Source organism: Aethina tumida, chromosome 3 (genome assembly GCF_024364675.1).
Source record: "Aethina tumida isolate Nest 87 chromosome 3, icAetTumi1.1, whole genome shotgun sequence".
NCBI lineage: Eukaryota > Metazoa > Arthropoda > Insecta > Coleoptera > Nitidulidae > Aethina > Aethina tumida.
In genome coordinates this window covers 28902065-28921817 of record NC_065437.1, presented here as the reverse complement: position 1 = coordinate 28921817, position 19753 = coordinate 28902065, and the positions used below count along the sequence as shown (strand labels likewise).

Sequence of the window (19753 nt, the reverse complement as noted above, 5' to 3'; positions counted from 1 at the left end):
GACAAATCCTAACCATGTATTTTGTGATTCCAATTGTCATAAACAGTGTCTGTTCGTTGTTATGTCTGGTGTAGTTAATTGCATATTTATTTAAACGTTTTCATCGACTTCCGCGGGGCCACTATAATGTGATGGCCCACGCTTGATTACCAATCATCGTGTGTGTTTGTTTGCGCGATGAGAAGAAATTAAAGAAAATCATGACATCCTGTTAACTCAATAATTCGCATAACAGATTTTAATTTGAAAAGGGATGACTGTAAATCTACCAACAATGCCTGTCAGAAAATATAGAAGGGAGACCACTGAAGTCAGTGGTTGTTTAAAGTATATGATTTTCGGATTTAATGTCCTTTTTTGGGTAAGTTCAATTACTGAATACATAATTAATGTTTATTTATCTGCTGATCAATCAGTTATTGGGCCTCTGCATTTTAACTGTGGGTGTGTGGGCATGGAGTGAAAAGGACATTTTCAACAACCTAGGAAAAGTCGCAAATATTGCTCTTGATCCTGCATTTATACTCATCTGTATTGGTATGTTAAAAAAATTCTGACCCCAACAAACACATGCTAATTTATATAATTGCAGGCACTTTAACTTTCATAATTGGATTCACAGGATGTGTTGGAGCTCTAAGAGAAAATACATGCCTTTTAGCAACAGTAATAGGAACACAATTTCTAATACATGTTTAATAACAATTTCTTTGTTTTAGTATGCTATAATTTTGTCAATACTGTTACTATTTGAAATGACTGCAGGAATATTGGGTTTTATTTTTAAAGATTGGGTAAGTCTGATTTCCTTGTAACAGTTGTTAAATTCTAAGAAGAGAGTTAAGGTTCATTGATTTTACCTATGTCTACACTTGTTTAGCCTTCAAAGAATTGTGTGAGTCACTACATTGAAGGTTTATTATTGTGATGTTTTTTGTCTTGAATATTGTGAGAATTGTACATAATTGTTGTTGTAATTAAATATTATTATAATTTCCTTATATTAATGACCTGAACTTCACACAGAATGAAACATTAATATTATAAGATTATTTCTTACTATAAATAGTTTTTAATATTTATAATTATTCCTAACTGTTTAATATTTACTTCATTATATATTTACTGTTCAATTTTAACACTAGATTACACAATGTTTCAGATAAAGTCTCAAGCAACAATAGGTTTTCAGACCTTCATAATTCATTATAGAGAAGACCCTGATCAACAAAATTTAATTGACTGGATTCAAGAGGACTGGGTATGTTGCCAATGGCTGTTTTGATTTATTGATTTCTATGCAAATTATTTTCAGCTCCAATGCTGTGGCATTGAAGGACCAAAAGATTGGGACCGAAATAACTATTTTAACTGCTCATCAAGGGATGTTGGAAGTAGAGAGGCATGTGGTGTGCCTTTCTCCTGTTGCAAACGCAAAGCGAACGTATGTTTTACCTTGTTTTAATCATTACATTTGTACAAAAATTTTTTGAATTTTAGGAGATCATCAAAAACAAACAATGCGGATACGACGTTAGAAAACCCGGCTTTGTAAGTATCATTTATTCATTACTGTTATTTATTTAAATCAATACCGTATACACGTGCACATGCAGCCAGGAGAGCGTCATATTTTTGAACGCGGTTGTTTACGAGCTGGTGAAGAATGGATTGAAACGAATTTAGTGTCTGTCGCGGCTGTTAAAGTGGGAATCATGGTGCTGCAGGTAGCGGACTAAGCAAATGTGTCGCATGCACCAAGTTTTATCTGTGTCTTACTTTTGTTTTTTATTATTTTCTCCACCGTTTGTGTTTTTGTTTGTGTGATTGTTTTTATGTTTGCTTTTATTGCAGAATTTTGATGTGTCAAAAATAATAAATGAGCAGGGTTGTTTAGAGGCAGCAGAGGATTGGATTGAAAAGAACATGTTATCAATTGCTTCTTATACATTTATTCTTTTATTCTTTCAAGTAAGTCTTTGTTTTTATTTATTTGCACTTCATTTTTGTGTTAAATGCTTAAAAGAAAAAATATTTGTTAAGGTTATGCCTCCATTTATATTTATTGATTTGTTTAGATATTGGGCATCTGTTTTGCGCAGAACCTACGCGCCGACATCTTTGCGCAGAAGGCCAAGTGGCACTGACAATTGCGGACTCCCACCGCTGTGTAGTACAGTTTGCCCTGTCGCATAGCGTGGGAGGCTCCCTCCTTCAATCAGCTGGACTTCGACCCCGTTTAAATACGTCTGTTGAATTCGGCAAAACTTTGTCCACATCGTATCCTTTCTAAACGGTGGATGCGGTCAAGGTTCGGTTGGGGTATCTTGTCAGTTGTGTACTAATAATGTTTTATGCGTTCATTAATACCAAATAACGGGACCGTACTGAGAAAGGACATACAACATTTGACTTGCGAGTGTATGTCGTTTCTGTTAAACTCGAGTGTAAAATACTGATTGTAAAATTGTTTCCAATATCAGTGTGGCGTTACACCGCTGCTCAAACTAATTTATTAACAATTTAATTTGAATTGATTTATTAATTATTTAATAATAGGAAAAATTAAATTTGGAAAAAAAGTTGATTTATATCTACTCATACCCGTACTACTGTCAAAAATTACATATAAGACAAAAAAATTGTATGTATTCATTCCAAACAGTATGTAAGCTAAGGCTTGTCATAAGTGATTTTTACAAATTTGGTTTACTGGTACATAATAAATGATTTCCATTTGTAAAATTATAATTTTTATAGACTGGAAGAATCAGTCTATTTTATTGAATTAAAAGTTATGGAAGATATCTGTTCTCATACGCTATATTTTGATAAATATTACTGTTTAAGTATTAAGTGATACATTCCAGATCTACAAGCAGATCACTGAAATAAATGTATGTCTTTGTTGATACATATTAAATATTCCATAAAATTTAAATGTGTACAAGCGGCGAACAATAAATATGTGTGGTGGGAATTTATCTCATATCATGAAGGTACAATAACACGTGTTCAAAAACTGATAATTGTTCAGGATTATATTTAATGGTTCCACAGATATATTACGTCACAATTTTGCAGGTTGTGGCATTGATATTATAAATTTTGGTGCAATTTTTATTATATAATTATTTTTATATTCACTGCGTTGACATGAATAACAAACAGTTTTTGCTAATGACATAATATTTCTATACACAATATGTATTATATTATTATTGTTTATATTTCTACATTACCAAAATGGTTCAATACAAATATATTGGTGCTTGTTTCACTCCTGGAACACGTTGAATATAATAGATAAAAGACAATTTATTATTCGTTAATGTATGTTGTAGTCCATACTAAACTATTGAGTCTGTTATAATGTTACAATATACATGAAAGTAGAGATACAACAATAATCATATCCTTAAGATGGTCCAAATAAGTTTCATTATGTTTATGTATATAAAAGCACAATAATGTGATACTAAGTTATAATTAATTTTTCGTCAATACTACAACTTTAATGCATGTTAAAACTGTATTACTCGAATAGATATAATGCTTAATTCCCTTCTTTATTATTTCGTTTTCAAATCTATTAGCTTATGTTTCACACCACACATTCCAATGCGTATTGATATTGTATTAGTATTAAACTAGTTAGTATTCATAATTGTGATATTTTTTCATTTGAACAACTTTGTTTTATTTGGTGATATTGTGATTTTCCAAAATAATTACATATTTCAAAGTAACCTCTCGACCTTTTTAATAATATTGTTGCTGGAGTTGGTTGGTTATTCTGAATATGTGGTTATTTTTTTGTTTTGTCATTGTATATGCATATGAAGTAGTTGTATGCCATTGTATTTGAAAAATTGTCTTGACAAAATCATTATATTTGTATGTCTAATTGTATAATAATTGTTAACATTGTAGCCTTTCTATATTCTATAATAAACCATTTTGTAAAAAACCATTTATTTATTTCAAAAAGTGAAAGTTTAGGGCATATATAATTGTTTATTATTATTTAACATTTTTTATGTTACATTTTGAAATTATTTTTTTATAAAATAAATCAATACTCTGAAAAACGTGATTTTCTAAATTGTGAAATAAATCAAAATAATATAAAACTAGTCTATTTAATTAAAATATAAATATTAATACAATAATTTTTGGTTTACTAATGAATAAAGTCTAGAAGAACTATACTAAGAATAAAAAGTTAACACTGACTGTTGATTACCCCTTACCAATAGATAAGGAGGTAAATCTCTTGTTAAAGCTTCTAACCAGGCCATATACAAAGGTGCTGAAACAGTTCCCTTTCTAGGCATTGGCATTGACCTAAAAATATCCAATCAATTAAATATTGTTCAGTTTGAGTAGCCAATTATATCTTACATCACAATTAAATTTGCTTCTTTGGAATGTTCCAGCAGTAACTCACGTAGTCTCAACTGCCTGTGTGTTTTTTCTTGTAAGTGGGAAATTTCCACTTCTGATACTTTGCACTCTGCAAAATAATATAATTAATAAAAATCAAAATCTTAATATGTGCTAAACTACCATTTTTGTCAACATCTTGATTTGTTCTGAAATCTTTTAATAAATCGTCGAAAAATTTTATCGTGCTGTCCTGAGGTTTATCCGAAATCCACACCATTTTCAAACTGTAATAGTCCAGCCTGAATTTTGACAGAAGATTTGCCATACTGAAAAATTATATAAAATATATTGAGATAATCGTAAAACGACAAACCAATGCTTACTTTTTTTCCTCATTCTCAAGTTCATTTTTGTTATTTGCCAGAGCAAACACCCTTAATTTGCAACTGGACCAATCCTGCCTCGTCGATATAATATAAGGTAGCAACATTGTCAGACCACCATCATCATAGAGCCACCAAACATCAATAAAGCCTTTCTTTTGTTTAGTACGGAAGATCAACATATTTTCAATCGAAATACCAGACAGCTGATTATCAGAATTGGTGTTCATTGTCAGATCTTTCTTCCTTAATTTTATTTCGGTCTTTGAATTTGTAAGTGCGAGGTCTAAGTAATAAAAAATGATTAGTACCAGAAAAATGGTGGAATAAATTAAGGTCTTACTTTTAGAAGAAATAACAGTGGCATCTACAGTATCTTGTCCAACGTTATTAAGACTTAAATTAGAATCAGCATGCATCATATTACTAGAAGCTGAAGTTCTCAGTTCTGAACGTGAAGGGATAGTCACTACCTCTGTATTACCTTGATCATCTTCTTGGGTGATTTTACTGTAGTCCAAGCCGTTTGGCATACGCAGTATTGCTACAGACACCCTGTGATCAAACGCAGCACTGAAACATATTTCCTTATTAAATTACTGTTAACTCAGCGGAGGTTTTGCTTACTGTAAAACATTGAAATAACTGAGTAAATCGTCTCGATTACAAGTAACCCAGTTGTTTTTATATCCCATCATCAAAACATTAGGACTCAGTTTTCCTATACCAGTTGTTTGCAATAAGGCTTTGGCGCCCACTTCAAATTTCATGTTGTCGATAAGAGTATAAAATGCCTTTACTTTGATACTTCTCAGGTATGCGTATACGCCATTCATTCTTGAAGATCTTACTCTATGTGAAAGGCGGTCCTAAAAACAGTTGTGAAAATTGAACAATTATTGTCAATATTTTATAATTGATTGGTCCGTGAATTTTCGAACAGATGTCCGATACATATATAAATTATGGAAATATTTTTAAAATTTAGTTCAAGGCATTTTTGAATGTAATTAAAATATTTAAAACCAATGATCATAATGTGTTCGTAATTTGTCACCAATAATTGCAATGTTATAATATCAAATACGAAATTTATTACCTTTACGACGTCACCGATAACCAGCAGTGAATTATTCTTCGTAATCAGGTTTGCAAAATCAACTAATGGAGGTCTGGTTTGTGGTAACCCACAAAGCACAATCATCTGTGGTTTGTAAGTTTTCACGTGTTCACCAATGTTAATCAGTCTATGGGCTGTAGTCAAAGCGGTTTTGTAGGTTTGTGCTTGAGTTGAGGATCCCCAATTTACATCTAAAGTAAAATGTTAGAGTATTACCGACTTATGTACTATTTTCTCTACTTACCAGGTTTTCTATAAACAACAAGTAGATACAAGCCCAGAATAACAATAAAGGTGATGAGTGAGGATTGCCAATTTATGAGAAACATGATCACAACGCAAGTTATAAAACCGAATAAACTTAACCAGGTGTTATAGTACTAAAAGAAAATATACATTTCAAAACTATTGACAAACCACTAGTGTGGTTCCTTACCCTAAATGTTGGTCTCCATCCAAGAGGCTTGATAAGAGCAGCATGGAAAGTGCAGAAATTGATAAGTGCATACGAGGCCAAATAAAAGTTGGAGATCAAAGGTGCGATAGCATTAAGTTCAGCTGAAATCAAATATATCAATATGCACTCAAAATTGTCTATTATTCGAGATTTACCTATCAATAAGAAAGCAGCAGAAACGAAAAACGTTAAAACGTAACCTCGGTACGGTTCCCCGGATTTTCCATAACCTTTCGAAAAGAAAATAAGTCCCGGATAAATCCTGTCAATACCCAAAGCTTGGATCAGTCTCGGTACAGACAAAAGATTGGTGAGTGCTGTACTCAAAGTGGCCGCCCAACAACCAGCGTAGATAAATGGCCACCAAATCGACATGATTTGCATCATCTAAAATTAATATTGAACGTTATAAATTGCTTGATATGTAGCGTAACATTAATCCATATTTATTTTCTAGAACGCATGAAATTAAAGAAATATTGAAATATTAATAGATTTCCGAGATTTGCACGAAAACATTGTTACATAGATCTCTTTCATGCATTGAATGTTTGTTTAAGAAATATGTGCATATTTTCATTACTACAAAGTGCGTTTCAGTAAACGTGTGATTGATGTGATCAATACGAAAACATCTTTGTTTAGTGTTTTCATACATGTCTCGAACAATATAAATAACTTTAATGCTGCAAATATTGAATAATTATCACCTGATAACTGTTGAACAGTCCGTATTTGCAGTCAGATCCTTCAACACAAGCAGTAACATTACCAGTGATCAAATCCGTGACGTTTCCACTGGCATCCCTTAAGGCAGCTCCGCCGGCGAACAGCACGAAAATTGCATAGGACAACATAGAAATCAGCAACGATAATAATGTACCCTTGGGGATTGCTCCGGCAGGATCCTTTAATCAACACTCTATGTTTACATTTAGGTTATCGAATTTTCTGTTATATTACCTTTAGATCTCCAGAGATGTTTGCTCCCGCCTGTATACCAGTTACAGAAGGGAAAAATATGGCGAACACCTGGAAGAAGTCATAGTCCATACCTTCAGAGGGACGATATTGTGGACCCCAGTTATCAGCGAAAACAGTAGCTAAAATAATAATTAACAAATTTTTGCTGAAATTGATGTAAATAATATCTTCGGGTAATGGATGGTATGAACATTTTTTAAATAAATAGCTAAGGTAAAAGGTGACATAAATTTTTATTTAATTACTCTTACATAATTTAAGGTAAATATAAAAATGAGTGTCAAGGAGTGTGTGTTAAAACAAACATTTGACCACTTGAAAGAATTTATCGATTTATTTTAAACAATGACCGTTTATTATTCGTATGAAAAATATATTTTAAACGAAAAATTATATAAAATAAAGAATATAACAAATTGATCCCTTATACACATCTTTAATAGACTATAATAGATTATTGTTTTTGTAAACTTTGTGATTAACAAAATAAAGCTTTCTTTTATTTTTATAGAACGAATTAATTAACAAACGAATGTTTGTTTGAATTAATTTAATTACCAAACTTTATGGCAAAAATCACTGACAACTTGGATCATCCAATATTTATCATGTCACTTTTAAAATAAAAATAATTATTATAAATTTTAAATGATATTGATTTTACATAATTTTATGAAGTGCGTAATATTCCTTCTACGACGCAAGAAAATGAAAGGACATTTATTGTGCATTACAAATGAGAGCTCATTCTTCTGGGAAATCAATATATAATATGGAATGACCTGTTAGTCTTTCGCAAACAAGGGGAAAATATTGTTTACCCATTGTAGTTGATCCATTTTCCTAGCCATTATTAAGTGTCATAATGAAACTTTTATACTTTAATTCAGCGCACGTAACTAATTCAAAATACAATAACAATCTATCAAAATCAATAGAAATAAATACTCACTATTGAATCCGACGAATCCTTGGGCTCTTTGCTCGTCACTTCGTGGTCCAATGATGGTGCCAATCATAAAATCGGCCATAGCCCCTAAAATAATGGCAATAAGAAAGTTTTGGGCTTTCGATTCCCATTCCATTCCAATTGCACATATCATGATCATAACTAAAATGGCCACCACTCCTACTATTCTAACATCATTGAGGCCTCCATCGACGATTTTCAAACCGTATTTGTTGAGTAGATCACTCAAGGAGTTGCAGAAACCAATTGTGTTCATTGAGGCCGAAACGGCGTTTGCGAAGGCAAACACTATGCCTACGGAGGCTCCAAATTCGGGACCCAGAGATCTTGAAATGATGTAGTAAATTCCTCCTGAAATATTTTAAATGGCATGTTTATATAAAAAAATAAATGAGGCAATAATTGTAACGATGAAACAATAGTACTTTATTGTAAAAAATTGTTTGTTCCTTACGTTGTACCGGTATGATAAGATTATATGTGTATTAGTTTTTATGCATAGTAATACAAGGTATATAATGCAAGTTCCATAACATACATATTATTTAAATATTTTTTGCAAACGTATTTGAAAATAATTAAAAAATAATTTTAAATAAACAGTATCTACTCACCTCCTTTAACTTCTCCATTTGTACTAATTGCTGACAGGGACAAGGTAGTGATAATGCAAACAACAGCCGATATACCAATAATTAACAGAGATAAACCTGAAATAAAAATAATAAAAAATTCAATGTACAGTTAGAGAATATCAGTATGTTCCTTCAAATAATTGTTTATACGAATAATATGAAAATAAATTCGATTTGTAATAAATAATAATCTTAAAAGTGCTATTATTAAATTAAATTATTATTTGTTAGACTTGGCTTTTAGTTTACCTCGGAAGTTGTAAATTTATATTACCTATAATATTTGAAATTTGCCTTGTTATATGAAGTGTGATTTTAATTCACATTTTGTGGGTTTAAAATATTAAATAATAGCATTCTGTTAAAAACTTGTTATGGATAATTAACTCTAATTATGATTGCTTATTTTTTAGTATATTTATGTATAGTTACATGAAACAGATAAATAAATATTTTTATTTGGTTCAAGGTAAAAGAAAAATTGAATTGAAGTACACGTTTCATAAACATAATAGATATTCTTTTGTATTTTTCTGGGAATATACCCATAAAAAATAGTTTTCTTTTTTTGTAAGAGGCAAGGTTTATATCTTGTTAATTTATATAAATCAAGTAAAATACCCTGAAAAGTAGCCGTGATAATTATATTACAAGGGCAAATAGTTGCATTACGATTAGAATTATGGCTTATTATGGATTCACATAATAATTTCAACGAAACTTAAGTTTTTATACTGTTTGTTAAAAACATATTTATCATTTTTCAAAATACAAAATCATAGGCTCTAGAAAACCGCCTTATATATGTAGACGGTGTGGTAGTATCGTGGTACCGTTAAAAAGAAGGCCGGTACCCAAATGCAACTTGGTCCACTTCAAACCGGATAAATCCAACTTACCGATGCCTGCTTCTGCAACAACCCACGAAAGCCGAAGAAAGAGCATTACGCCCCAAATATTCAGCAGGCATGGTATCAGGACACCTTGGATCCATCCCAATTTGATGCCAACATGACCCGGCGCCGAAATGTCGCCATCTTCGACCGCTCCTTTGGCATCCTGCAAGAAAGACGAATTTCAGATGGCACAATCTAATCTTTCGTGTAAACAAGATTATGGTTCAAGGTGACTGACTGCTTCGAAGTTGTATAACAGTTTTTAATGTTGGGTAGGACAAGTTTTGGAAATAATGTTAAATTATTACGCGATTTATCAGTCCAACCTTTTCGTGTCGCTTTAAAAGTATAAATTGACTATAATTTGTCCGTACATGCGTGTTTCAGGGGATTTACAATTACCGCAAGATGCAAGAATGCAAAAAGAAGGGTCTAACTAGAAGAAGGAAAAACTGCACTAGTTCTAATATGCAGTTTTTCAAGAATATAGTAATTAAATTGGGAATTTCCTAGTATCATAATTGATTCAGTTTTGAAATTACATTATCAAAATGTAAATTTCTGTATGTTTATTATTATTTGCTTATATGTATTAATACAAAATACCGAAAATCATAATTTTAAATTGTAAAAATGTCAAAAAAGTAATTGTTCCATTATTCATTAAATGAAAACTGAGCGGAAAATTGAAGGATAAAGTAATACATTTGAGTTTTTGTCAATTGTGTAAATTCAAACATAACTTTTCTAAAAGTTTATTACAAGACTAAGTGAACTACAAAGAATAACCAGGTAGAAGCAACGTGTCAAAAATTAGCCACCCAATAAATCTCAATAACACAGGGAGGGAATTATGAACACCTCAGTAAATTCCAAAAGCCCATCTGCAATAATTGAAATGAAAATGGAACTAGTGGTTATAAAATTTATTGATGTAACATTTTTAAATTTATCATGTCAAGGGACTTTAATAAGTACTTTTTGTGTGGTTGTCTATCTGATAATATCTCAGTAATTACAACATTATGTGGTAAAATTGACATTGAAATTAATATTTGTTGTTTACAATTTATTACGATTTTACAATAAGAGTTCAATCCAGTGAGTAATATGTGTATTATATATTAATTTTTATATTTTAATAATGTCAATAAAAGATTATATTGATAATTAAATTAAATTATTTGTTGTTTTTTTTTTCATTTTAGACAAATTAATAAAATTATTTTAATTGATAAATGCTAAATGTTTAAATAAAATCTTTGCTCCTTCTAGATTTTACTTGATAGATTCCCTTATCTAGATAACAATCACTTATGTTGCTATTAAATAATAAAAATATCAAATAAATAATAGTATAGGAGATAATAACTGCATATTTTCAGAAATATCTAGGATAAATCGAAAATATCTACAAAAATATAATTAACTTTTCTTTTATGGACAAAATTTGGTGTTCAAAATTTAATTTTATTTTCCTTAAAATATGTACATTTAATCTGTAGTAGGTACAGTATTTACATTTAAAAAATATACATATATCGACGTGCAATTTAAACAATTTTTTAAATCCAAAAAGTATATTTTAAAAGTTAATTAATAAATATGGTAATTTAAATCAGTTTGTTCACTGATTATTTATTTTGAATATGCCAAATGACATAATACATTAATACAAAAAGATAAGGCATGTTTAAAATAGAAAAATCTAATGACACGTGTAAAATAAAAATACATAAACAATGCAATTAAATTACTTATTTTTCTATAAAAATTAAACATTAATTTAAAATGTGTATATACCTAAGCCGAAAAATGTATAATAAACACATGGATTGATAAGTAAATTTAAAATTCTATTTTAAACTTACTTTGACAGAATCCTCGCCACCGTGCAGTTCGCCCAAAGACGGTCTTTTGACGGCTCTTTTCGAATTTCTGTAATTCTCCAACCTGGGAAGGGCCTCCCTAGTAAGTTGCACCAAAGATTTCTTCCTCTTCGGACCGTGTCCTTGGATTTGGGGCGAATGTGCCGTATTCACCAGTTCACCAACAGTGTCCTCCCGATGCAAATTACCATTTTCTTGCAATTGAAAGCCACTGTTTTCAAAACCACTTTTATAATGTCCCTCCATCGTATCAGACACTAGACGACGTTGAGCATCCTTCGAACCACTTTGTTTATTTTTGCGCCTGGATTGTCGGCGTCCGTCACTTTTCAGAGCTTCAGCGTGCGACTGAACCGATTTGCGTTGCCGTTTTCTTTAAGTAGGATTTTGGGCGGCGCACAAATTCATACTTGCCCAATGTAGATTTTACTAATTTTACTCGAACATCATTCACGCACTAGTTTTACACCAGCAATAAATATTAGTCAAGCTGTATCACCGAATGTGGAATTCGTAAGTCCGGTGCGATTAGTTCCACACTTGGTGTGAGCGTTTGAACGCGGAGTTTTGATGTTTATTGTTCTAGGATAGACACGGATTGGATGAGAGCACCATCGATTTATATATTTTTTTAAACTGTTCGTACCCACACAAACGTTGTTCCCTACTCAAGTAATACTCGATAGCATTCACCGTTGTTCATTTTTTAATATGTACACCGGATGGAACTAGATTGTGTTTATTATTTAACGTTGAAAATGAATAAAAACCTAATTATCATAAAAATATCCGAATGACAATTATTTCTATTGTAAATCACAAAATCGCCTATTTCAAATTGAACGTTTGCTGATTGAAAATTTTAAAGAGAATTTTAAATTTATATTTCATGTATGTAAATGATGTAATTTGAACAGGAGCTTGAAATGGTAAAAAGTAAATATACATAGTTGAGTCAATCATTAATTTTTTTTACTTACTGATTATTGAAATGTGAGGTTACATAATATTAAGATTACAATAATAGTATAAATAAGTAACTTTAAAAAATTTAAAATATTATTTTGTTGTAAAAAAATAGGGTAAACTATTCACATTAAAAATTACAAAAATTACAAGAAGTTTATAAAGTCAAACAATTAAAAAAAAAGAAAATAAAATATAGATACATTATTCAATAACTCAATTCTTATTACTGACTGAATATATAAAATTGAACACAAGTTGTTAAACATTGCAAAGATAATTTTAGATCTTTCATTTTTCTTAGAGGTGTTAAAAAAATTAGTAAAATTAAATTTTCTACTGAGTTGACTTTTTTACTTAATATTTATTAAATCTACATTATTAATAAATTACTCAATATTAAAATTACAATAAGCATATAATTAAATTTAGAACATGTTAAATATTAATTAAAAAAATATAGTATATAACCTCAAATTGTATATAGACTTTTTAAAAATCAGGTTTACATACTTGCATATTAAAATATAAAATCTATATAGTTACCAAATAATTTAATATTAAAATTGCAATAAATTTATAAATAACTAAATAAATTTTGATAGAAAATTAAGCCTAGACGTTCTCCAATGAAATTATGTACGTAAAATAAATGTATGAATTGAAAATTGTTTGATCCGATTTATTAGTAAGTCTGCCAGTTTACTTCGTAATGAGTCTCTCTCAAAATTCAATAGGATAAAAGGCTTATATATATTTATATAAGTAAATAAATTAAAAAATATATATAATATTAATTATTTTTAAAAATAAACTAAATACGCTTATTAAGGACTTCAATTGTCTCACATTAATAAATCCTATCAACATGAATCTTTGTCTAGAAATTTTAAACAAAAGTAAAGACATATCTCAAATTATATAAATGCTCATTGAAAACTACAAAAGGAATGTATGTTTTCCTCGTATTTTTAATGGCTTTAAAAATGTATATAATATTTTTGTAAATTGATTTCTATGCGGTGTATGTAATTTATAAAATAGAAAATTGAAGTCAAAAAATAAATATCAGGAATCCACCAATTTTTTACTGATAGATTATATTACTATTTATATACACATACTGTTTAAATATAAAATAAATTTACACAGGTAATAAATTATGTAATATTAAAATTACATATATTTTATAAATAAGTAAATTATCTAGTATCTCTAATTCAATTAATGCTACTGAAAATTGTAACGAGAATTTTAAATATGCATTTTTCTAGAATATTTTAATGGTGTTTAAGTATAAAATATTTTTGTAAATTTATGTATATAATTTATATAAATAAGATTTGATGCAATTAAAAACTAAAAGTAACATAGTTGAGATATCATATAATTTTTAAACTAACTAATTATTGAAAAGAAAGTTTACATAATTAGTTGTTTAAATATAAAATAAATCTAAACAATTAGTAAATTTTTATAATTTAATAAATAAGTAAATTTAAAAAATGTATATTAATTATGTTTATAAAATTATAAATAAAAATATACAGATAATTTGTTCAATAAAAAACAAAATTTCAGTTAAATTTTGTAACATGAATATTATACTAAATTTTGAAGGGGTTAAATGTTAAAATAAACATATATGTATTGTGGTAACAAATAATAATTGCTAATTGTTCTTGAGAAACCATAAAAAGTTAAAACGCACATACTGATGTTATTTCATAATAGAACACACTGTGTACATATGTATCAGGTTTAAATAAATATATCAAATACTTACCACTAGGTGTGGTTTACTACTGACAGCTTTTAAGAAAATGACAATGTAAGTACACATTACATATTAAAATCATTGATTTATACAGGCAAATATATTTTTTTTATAATTGAAGAATGCTTTATTAATGGTGAATTTATCACCACACACCTAGACTATATTTTCGAGTACACTTATGAATGTATTTCACAAGTATTCGTACTATTTGGTTCAAGAAACTTGAACTTATCTATTTATTAAATTAAATTCCCTTTTTTTATTCTTAAGAATAACAGGAAATACAAAACACCGGCAGGGGCACATCTATTTTTTTATAATTTCGCAATGTTTTATTAATGGTGAATTTGTCGTCACAATAGACATTTTTAATAATAAAAGTAACGTACATTACTCACTAAGTTGTCAAAATCAAAACATTTTAATTTACACGTCTAGACTATATTTTCAATGATACTATGAATGCATTTCAAAAATATTCCTATTATTTGGTTCAAGGAACTTGAGTTTTTATCTATTTATTAAATAAAACTACTTAATTGTTTATTCTTAAGAATAACCAGTAATAATAAAACGGAAACAACTAAGATCAAATTAATAATAACCTGGTTTATCAGAAAAGGTCTTTAGGGATTTCCATCTATGAAACCTACATTCAGTTTTGACACAGTTCTTACAATGAAAATGTTTCAGGGATTCCCCTCAACGAAGGTAATATGATGTATGTATGCAAGAGCAACAGTCTCGTTTAACATATTATCGAATGCGTATCTACAACTTAAGGTATTTCACAATGAGATTTATGGATTGATACCAATTAATTTCCAAAAATTTCTAAATAATATAACCATTTTTGAAGAATCCTTAAATTTTATTTTTTCCGGAAAACATTATTTAAAGTAACCTTGCATTGTTGTATCTATCCTACATGACAAATAGATTAAAGGTACTCATACGTAATTGTTATGTGAACGACACCTTTATTATGTACGATTATCTTAATTTAAAAAGAATAATTACACTATTATGACCATTATATTATTATTACACATGTGACGTCATTATAAGTATATGTGATTTTTTTTTTCACACTTAACAGGAAATATTTGAATTTGAATGTAATCATTTATTAATGCATTTTTAATTCGTTTTTAATGCTACTTTTATCTATTTTCTCTTTTAAATTGTTAAATGTAGATGTTAAATGATATATTTTTTTCATTGATTTTATAAGGAATTATTGAAAAATAATTAGTAAATAAATATAAACGAACAGAATAAAATAATGTAGGAAAGAGTGTTTCCATTTTGTTAGAAACATCATATCAGATATGTATGTATTTAACAAATAAATTTATCAATTGTCAAATCTGGATTTTTAAAATGTTCCATTAAACATCTCGATTTAACAATTATTGTAGTTATAAAATAATATTTATTTAAATGACTAATTAATTTTTTATACATATGAATTTCATCATGTTTCTGTAAACATGAATTCTACATAAAAAACAATAAATCTGAGAACATGATTGTTTAGTAAACACGAAATCTTTAATTGTAGCAAAGTTAACAATAGGTAAATTACTCTTCCATCAATATTTGCAATATCTGTAATGACGGACATAATTTATCTCTCGTACTCATGCAGTAATTAATTACAGATATCGTTAATGATCTCAATGAAACGATGGAGACTAATTAAAAGCTTAAACAAAGAAATGGACAGGTAAAACAGAACTTACGTAAAGCTGCATGTATGTATGTTATCGATGATGACGGCTAAACCACGACGGAGGATACAGTAGATATATCCAGTTCTGTCTAGCGGAATCGAAATCTGATACCGTCGAGTTTATATTCACTTTATATTTTACAGTCACTTTAGCTAGACTCACAATTTACAGGTGTCATAAAGTAAACGCAAAATACTAGAAAATTAGTAATAATAATTAGATTCTATTCCAAAGATTCATCTTTTAAACAATTAACATTATCTGAAGATTACCAAAATAGCGGAAAGTAAGTCATATGTTTATATGACCAGTGTTTTTCGTTAAACAACATGATGATTTCATCTATCCAGATTGACATAATTAATACATTCCAAATTTATTGAAATGGGGATTTAATTATTTCGTTGACCATGGTTCTTATCAGAAGCTTCTAATATAAAATTTACCTTGATATTTAACTGCAAAAATTAAAATGTAAAATATTGAAAAACACCGATTCCCCATAAATTTTTGGTTTTGTTAAATAACTTACTTGAAATGAAAATTTAACAACAAATAAATTCATGGGAATTGATTACGTCATTTTACACATGTAAATAATTTATTGACAAAACTTGTATTCCCATTTTACCAAGAAACACAATTGGCGAAACGAAAACAATCGCAACGCGTCCGTGAAGACGGCCATTTAATTTTGCACAGATAGATCCAGTAAATCTAGATTGATCAGATTTACACAGCTTTACGTGAAAATTATATTTGTCAATGATAAATAAATTACAGTACAATTATTTAGCGTCTGTATAATATCAATTAGTGGGTACACCTTAACTAAAATATTATTTGTTTTACAAACCGTTTAATAGTGTAATTTAAAAATTGTTTTCTAAAGTAATTATACTTTTTTTCAGGTGATTTTTTCTTTAAACACTCAATCATTTTTAAAGCTTTCTAAATAATAAAAAAAAAATAATGTACAAATTGGTATAAAGAGGAGCAAATTATTCTTTATTAATTTCCTTGAGACTTAAAAGCATTTTTATCTGATGATTAATTCTTATTTTCGCAAGTCATATTAAGGACTTGACTTTTTTTCTTAATGTACATATCAGACCAAATTCAATAAACCTGTTTTTTTTTCTATATAATAAACTACTTTGTTATGGTAGTGATGAAAGAAACTACTTTAATAAAGAAGGTTTTATTTGGAATGTAAATGGGTAGAAAAAAATAGTAAATTCTGTATAAAATTCGATAAAAAATATTTATCTTTCTCTTTTCTTTCTATAATTATATATTTATTAAAAATGTCTGCAAACTTTTAACTTTCCAATTGAAATATTTTTTAACGCAAATATTTGTTTTACTTGAGATATTTTTAACAAATATGTATTTTGTTCTCGAAAGTAGGTATTATTAATAAATTTAAAATTTGGGAAATCTATAGAGTGTCACAAACCTTGACTTCCATCATCAAAGTTATCATCACAATATACTACTACGATATTGTTATCTACTTCAATATATTAATTACAATAAAAATGATTTATTGAAAGAGTGATTTTAACTTGCACTTAACACACAAAATAAATTAAGGAAATAAATAACATTTCTTAGTATAACTCATCGAAATACACAAATGACGTATGGTCACATACATAGATTTTCTCTTGAAAATTATATTCCAATTTTATTAGCGGAAATAGCGCAATGATAAATTTAGATGCGGCATCGTCAAAAAACAAATTGATCGAATTAAATTTTGTTCTCGATAATAATTTGGCGGTAAATCAACAATTTATTTGCATGAAAACTTGTTGAACCAACATACTGAAATGCTTGTGACTCGACGAAATGGGTATGTGGAATTTATGAAATATTTTTTCCTTCAAAATTCACAAATTTACGTAATCTGTACATTGTAATGTTTAAAGATGGATTAAAATGGCTTCATTCATTAGACCCTAAATGTGCCGCACCCAACAATTAAATTGTTGCGGTAGATAAATCTGCTTCTGCCAAGACCGTTGCTTATTTTAATTAATATCATGTTGATTCTTGGCACACTGATTAATTATTAAACAATATCTGAATCTATCCAGTCTTAATATGGATCATAAGTGGTTTAATTGAAGCACATCATAAAACAAATTAAGCAGACTGTGAAAAAATTGACTTTTGAGCAGCATGTTCGTTTATTATCAAGGCTTATCTTGCAAAAACTGGTAATAATCCACCAAAAAATTCACAAAAATGTAGTTTTATTAAAAGTTAGAAGTGATCAAATATAAAAACTGAATTGTCATGTCTTGTATGTACGATTTAGAACAAAAATGATGAAGTAAATTAAAATATTTTATAAAATATCTGCTAGGTTTTTTTTATCAATTTAATAGGAAAATCTTACTTTTTTGTCTGTAAAATCAGTTTTTTTAGTGTTCGGAAATATAATATTATCTATACTTCATTTTGAAGTCGACATCGAATATCAAGGCATATATTCGACTTTATGCAACTCACAGTACACTTAGCAATAACGGGTTGTGTGTGGTAGCAGTAAGTAACCGTAGTTTGATATCTTTTGCGACATACAGTCATTAACTTAATTTTCAAAATTAATCCCCAGGATAGGTCCACCTTGTCGTGGTCCTGGGGCACAGTACCACTCCACAAGCCAGTGGCAGTGGCTAACGGATCTAATTGCAATTCCAAACCTTTCTTAGGAAGGTCTCCGATTTTCCTCGATTGGTCTTATTCTTTCCGAATCTGTTGACAGGGGCATTTGCCTGCCTTGCGTCTTCTGGTTCAGTCTTGTCATTCTTACATGAATTTTAATGTGTCTGAAATATTTAGTAATGATCTTCGGATCGGTACCCGGAGAGGGGTTTTTAAATTTTCCTCCTTGTTCAAAAAATTCAGAATTAAAATTTTAGAGGTGCTTTAATGAAGACTAATTTATTATTTTACTTTTCCCTAAATAAAAGTGTCCCCATGTAGTACTTGGAAAGCCAATTGCAAACCAAATGTTAAATATTGTATTGTAAATTTAAACATTTTAGTAGTAGTACTGTCGAAAAAGAAATTGTATTAACGTTTTATCTTATTCCTAGTAATTGAAAAGTTTGACTGGAATGCAATGAAAGTGCTTCAGAGTTCTCTGTGAAACAGAAAATTGATTTGCAATAATCAAATTAAAAAAAAGTCTGTAAAGAAAAATGATAATTTCTTTTCTTTGGCCAAAGAATAGAGTAAATTAAATTGTATAACAAGGTGCATAATTCTATGGTATTTAAATGGCAAAGAGCATTTTTATAACTCCTAAAACCATTTTTCAAGGCACGTACCTACATCTTTGGAATAAAAAAATTCATCCAAAGGTTCATTGCTGATTGCAGCGCAGAATTATGCAATAAAATATTTGAACTACTACTACTATGAATTCCTTCTTCTTTTTATATGACAAAGTATTAAAACATTTTTGTTAATCATGTTTCTAAACTTGAAATTGAATAATTTTGTAAACACAAAATAGAAAGCCTGAAGAGTTA

The 19753-nt window shown here is 28.9% G+C and overlaps 3 protein-coding genes across 4 annotated transcripts in view; 2 read left to right on the top strand and 1 right to left on the bottom strand.

Annotated features, from left to right (window-relative positions):
* LOC109607133 (microtubule-associated protein futsch) overlaps positions 1–19753 on the top strand; it is a 155697-nt gene that overhangs the window by 23601 nt on the left and 112343 nt on the right. The gene's annotated exons all lie outside the window — the stretch shown is intronic.
* Positions 65–2573, top strand: LOC109602071 (tetraspanin-5). Of its 2 annotated transcripts, XM_049964711.1 has the most exons (10): positions 65–361; positions 417–537; positions 593–666; positions 720–794; positions 1163–1261; positions 1316–1444; positions 1501–1551; positions 1617–1727; positions 1855–1971; positions 2079–2573. In XM_049964711.1, the coding sequence occupies exons 1-10, from the start codon at positions 254–256 to the stop codon at positions 2145–2147; spliced, it is 954 nt and encodes a 317-aa protein (XP_049820668.1). In that variant the 5' UTR covers positions 65–253; the 3' UTR covers positions 2148–2573. The 2 variants fall into 2 exon arrangements, with proteins under 2 accessions (XP_049820668.1, XP_019873956.2); XM_020018397.2 differs by lacking the exon at positions 1617–1727 and having other exon boundaries at positions 69–361.
* On the bottom strand, positions 4127–12368 carry LOC109602069 (bumetanide-sensitive sodium-(potassium)-chloride cotransporter). The gene is made up of 16 exons (XM_049964710.1): positions 11706–12368; positions 9838–9997; positions 8918–9013; positions 8286–8654; positions 7313–7452; positions 7060–7257; positions 6505–6736; positions 6329–6450; positions 6137–6272; positions 5872–6083; positions 5400–5641; positions 5116–5345; positions 4773–5058; positions 4570–4715; positions 4405–4516; positions 4127–4347 (listed from the first exon to the last, which is right to left on the bottom strand). Exons 1-16 carry the CDS (start codon positions 11967–11969, stop codon positions 4212–4214), a joined length of 3081 nt encoding a protein of 1026 aa, XP_049820667.1. The 5' UTR covers positions 11970–12368; the 3' UTR covers positions 4127–4211.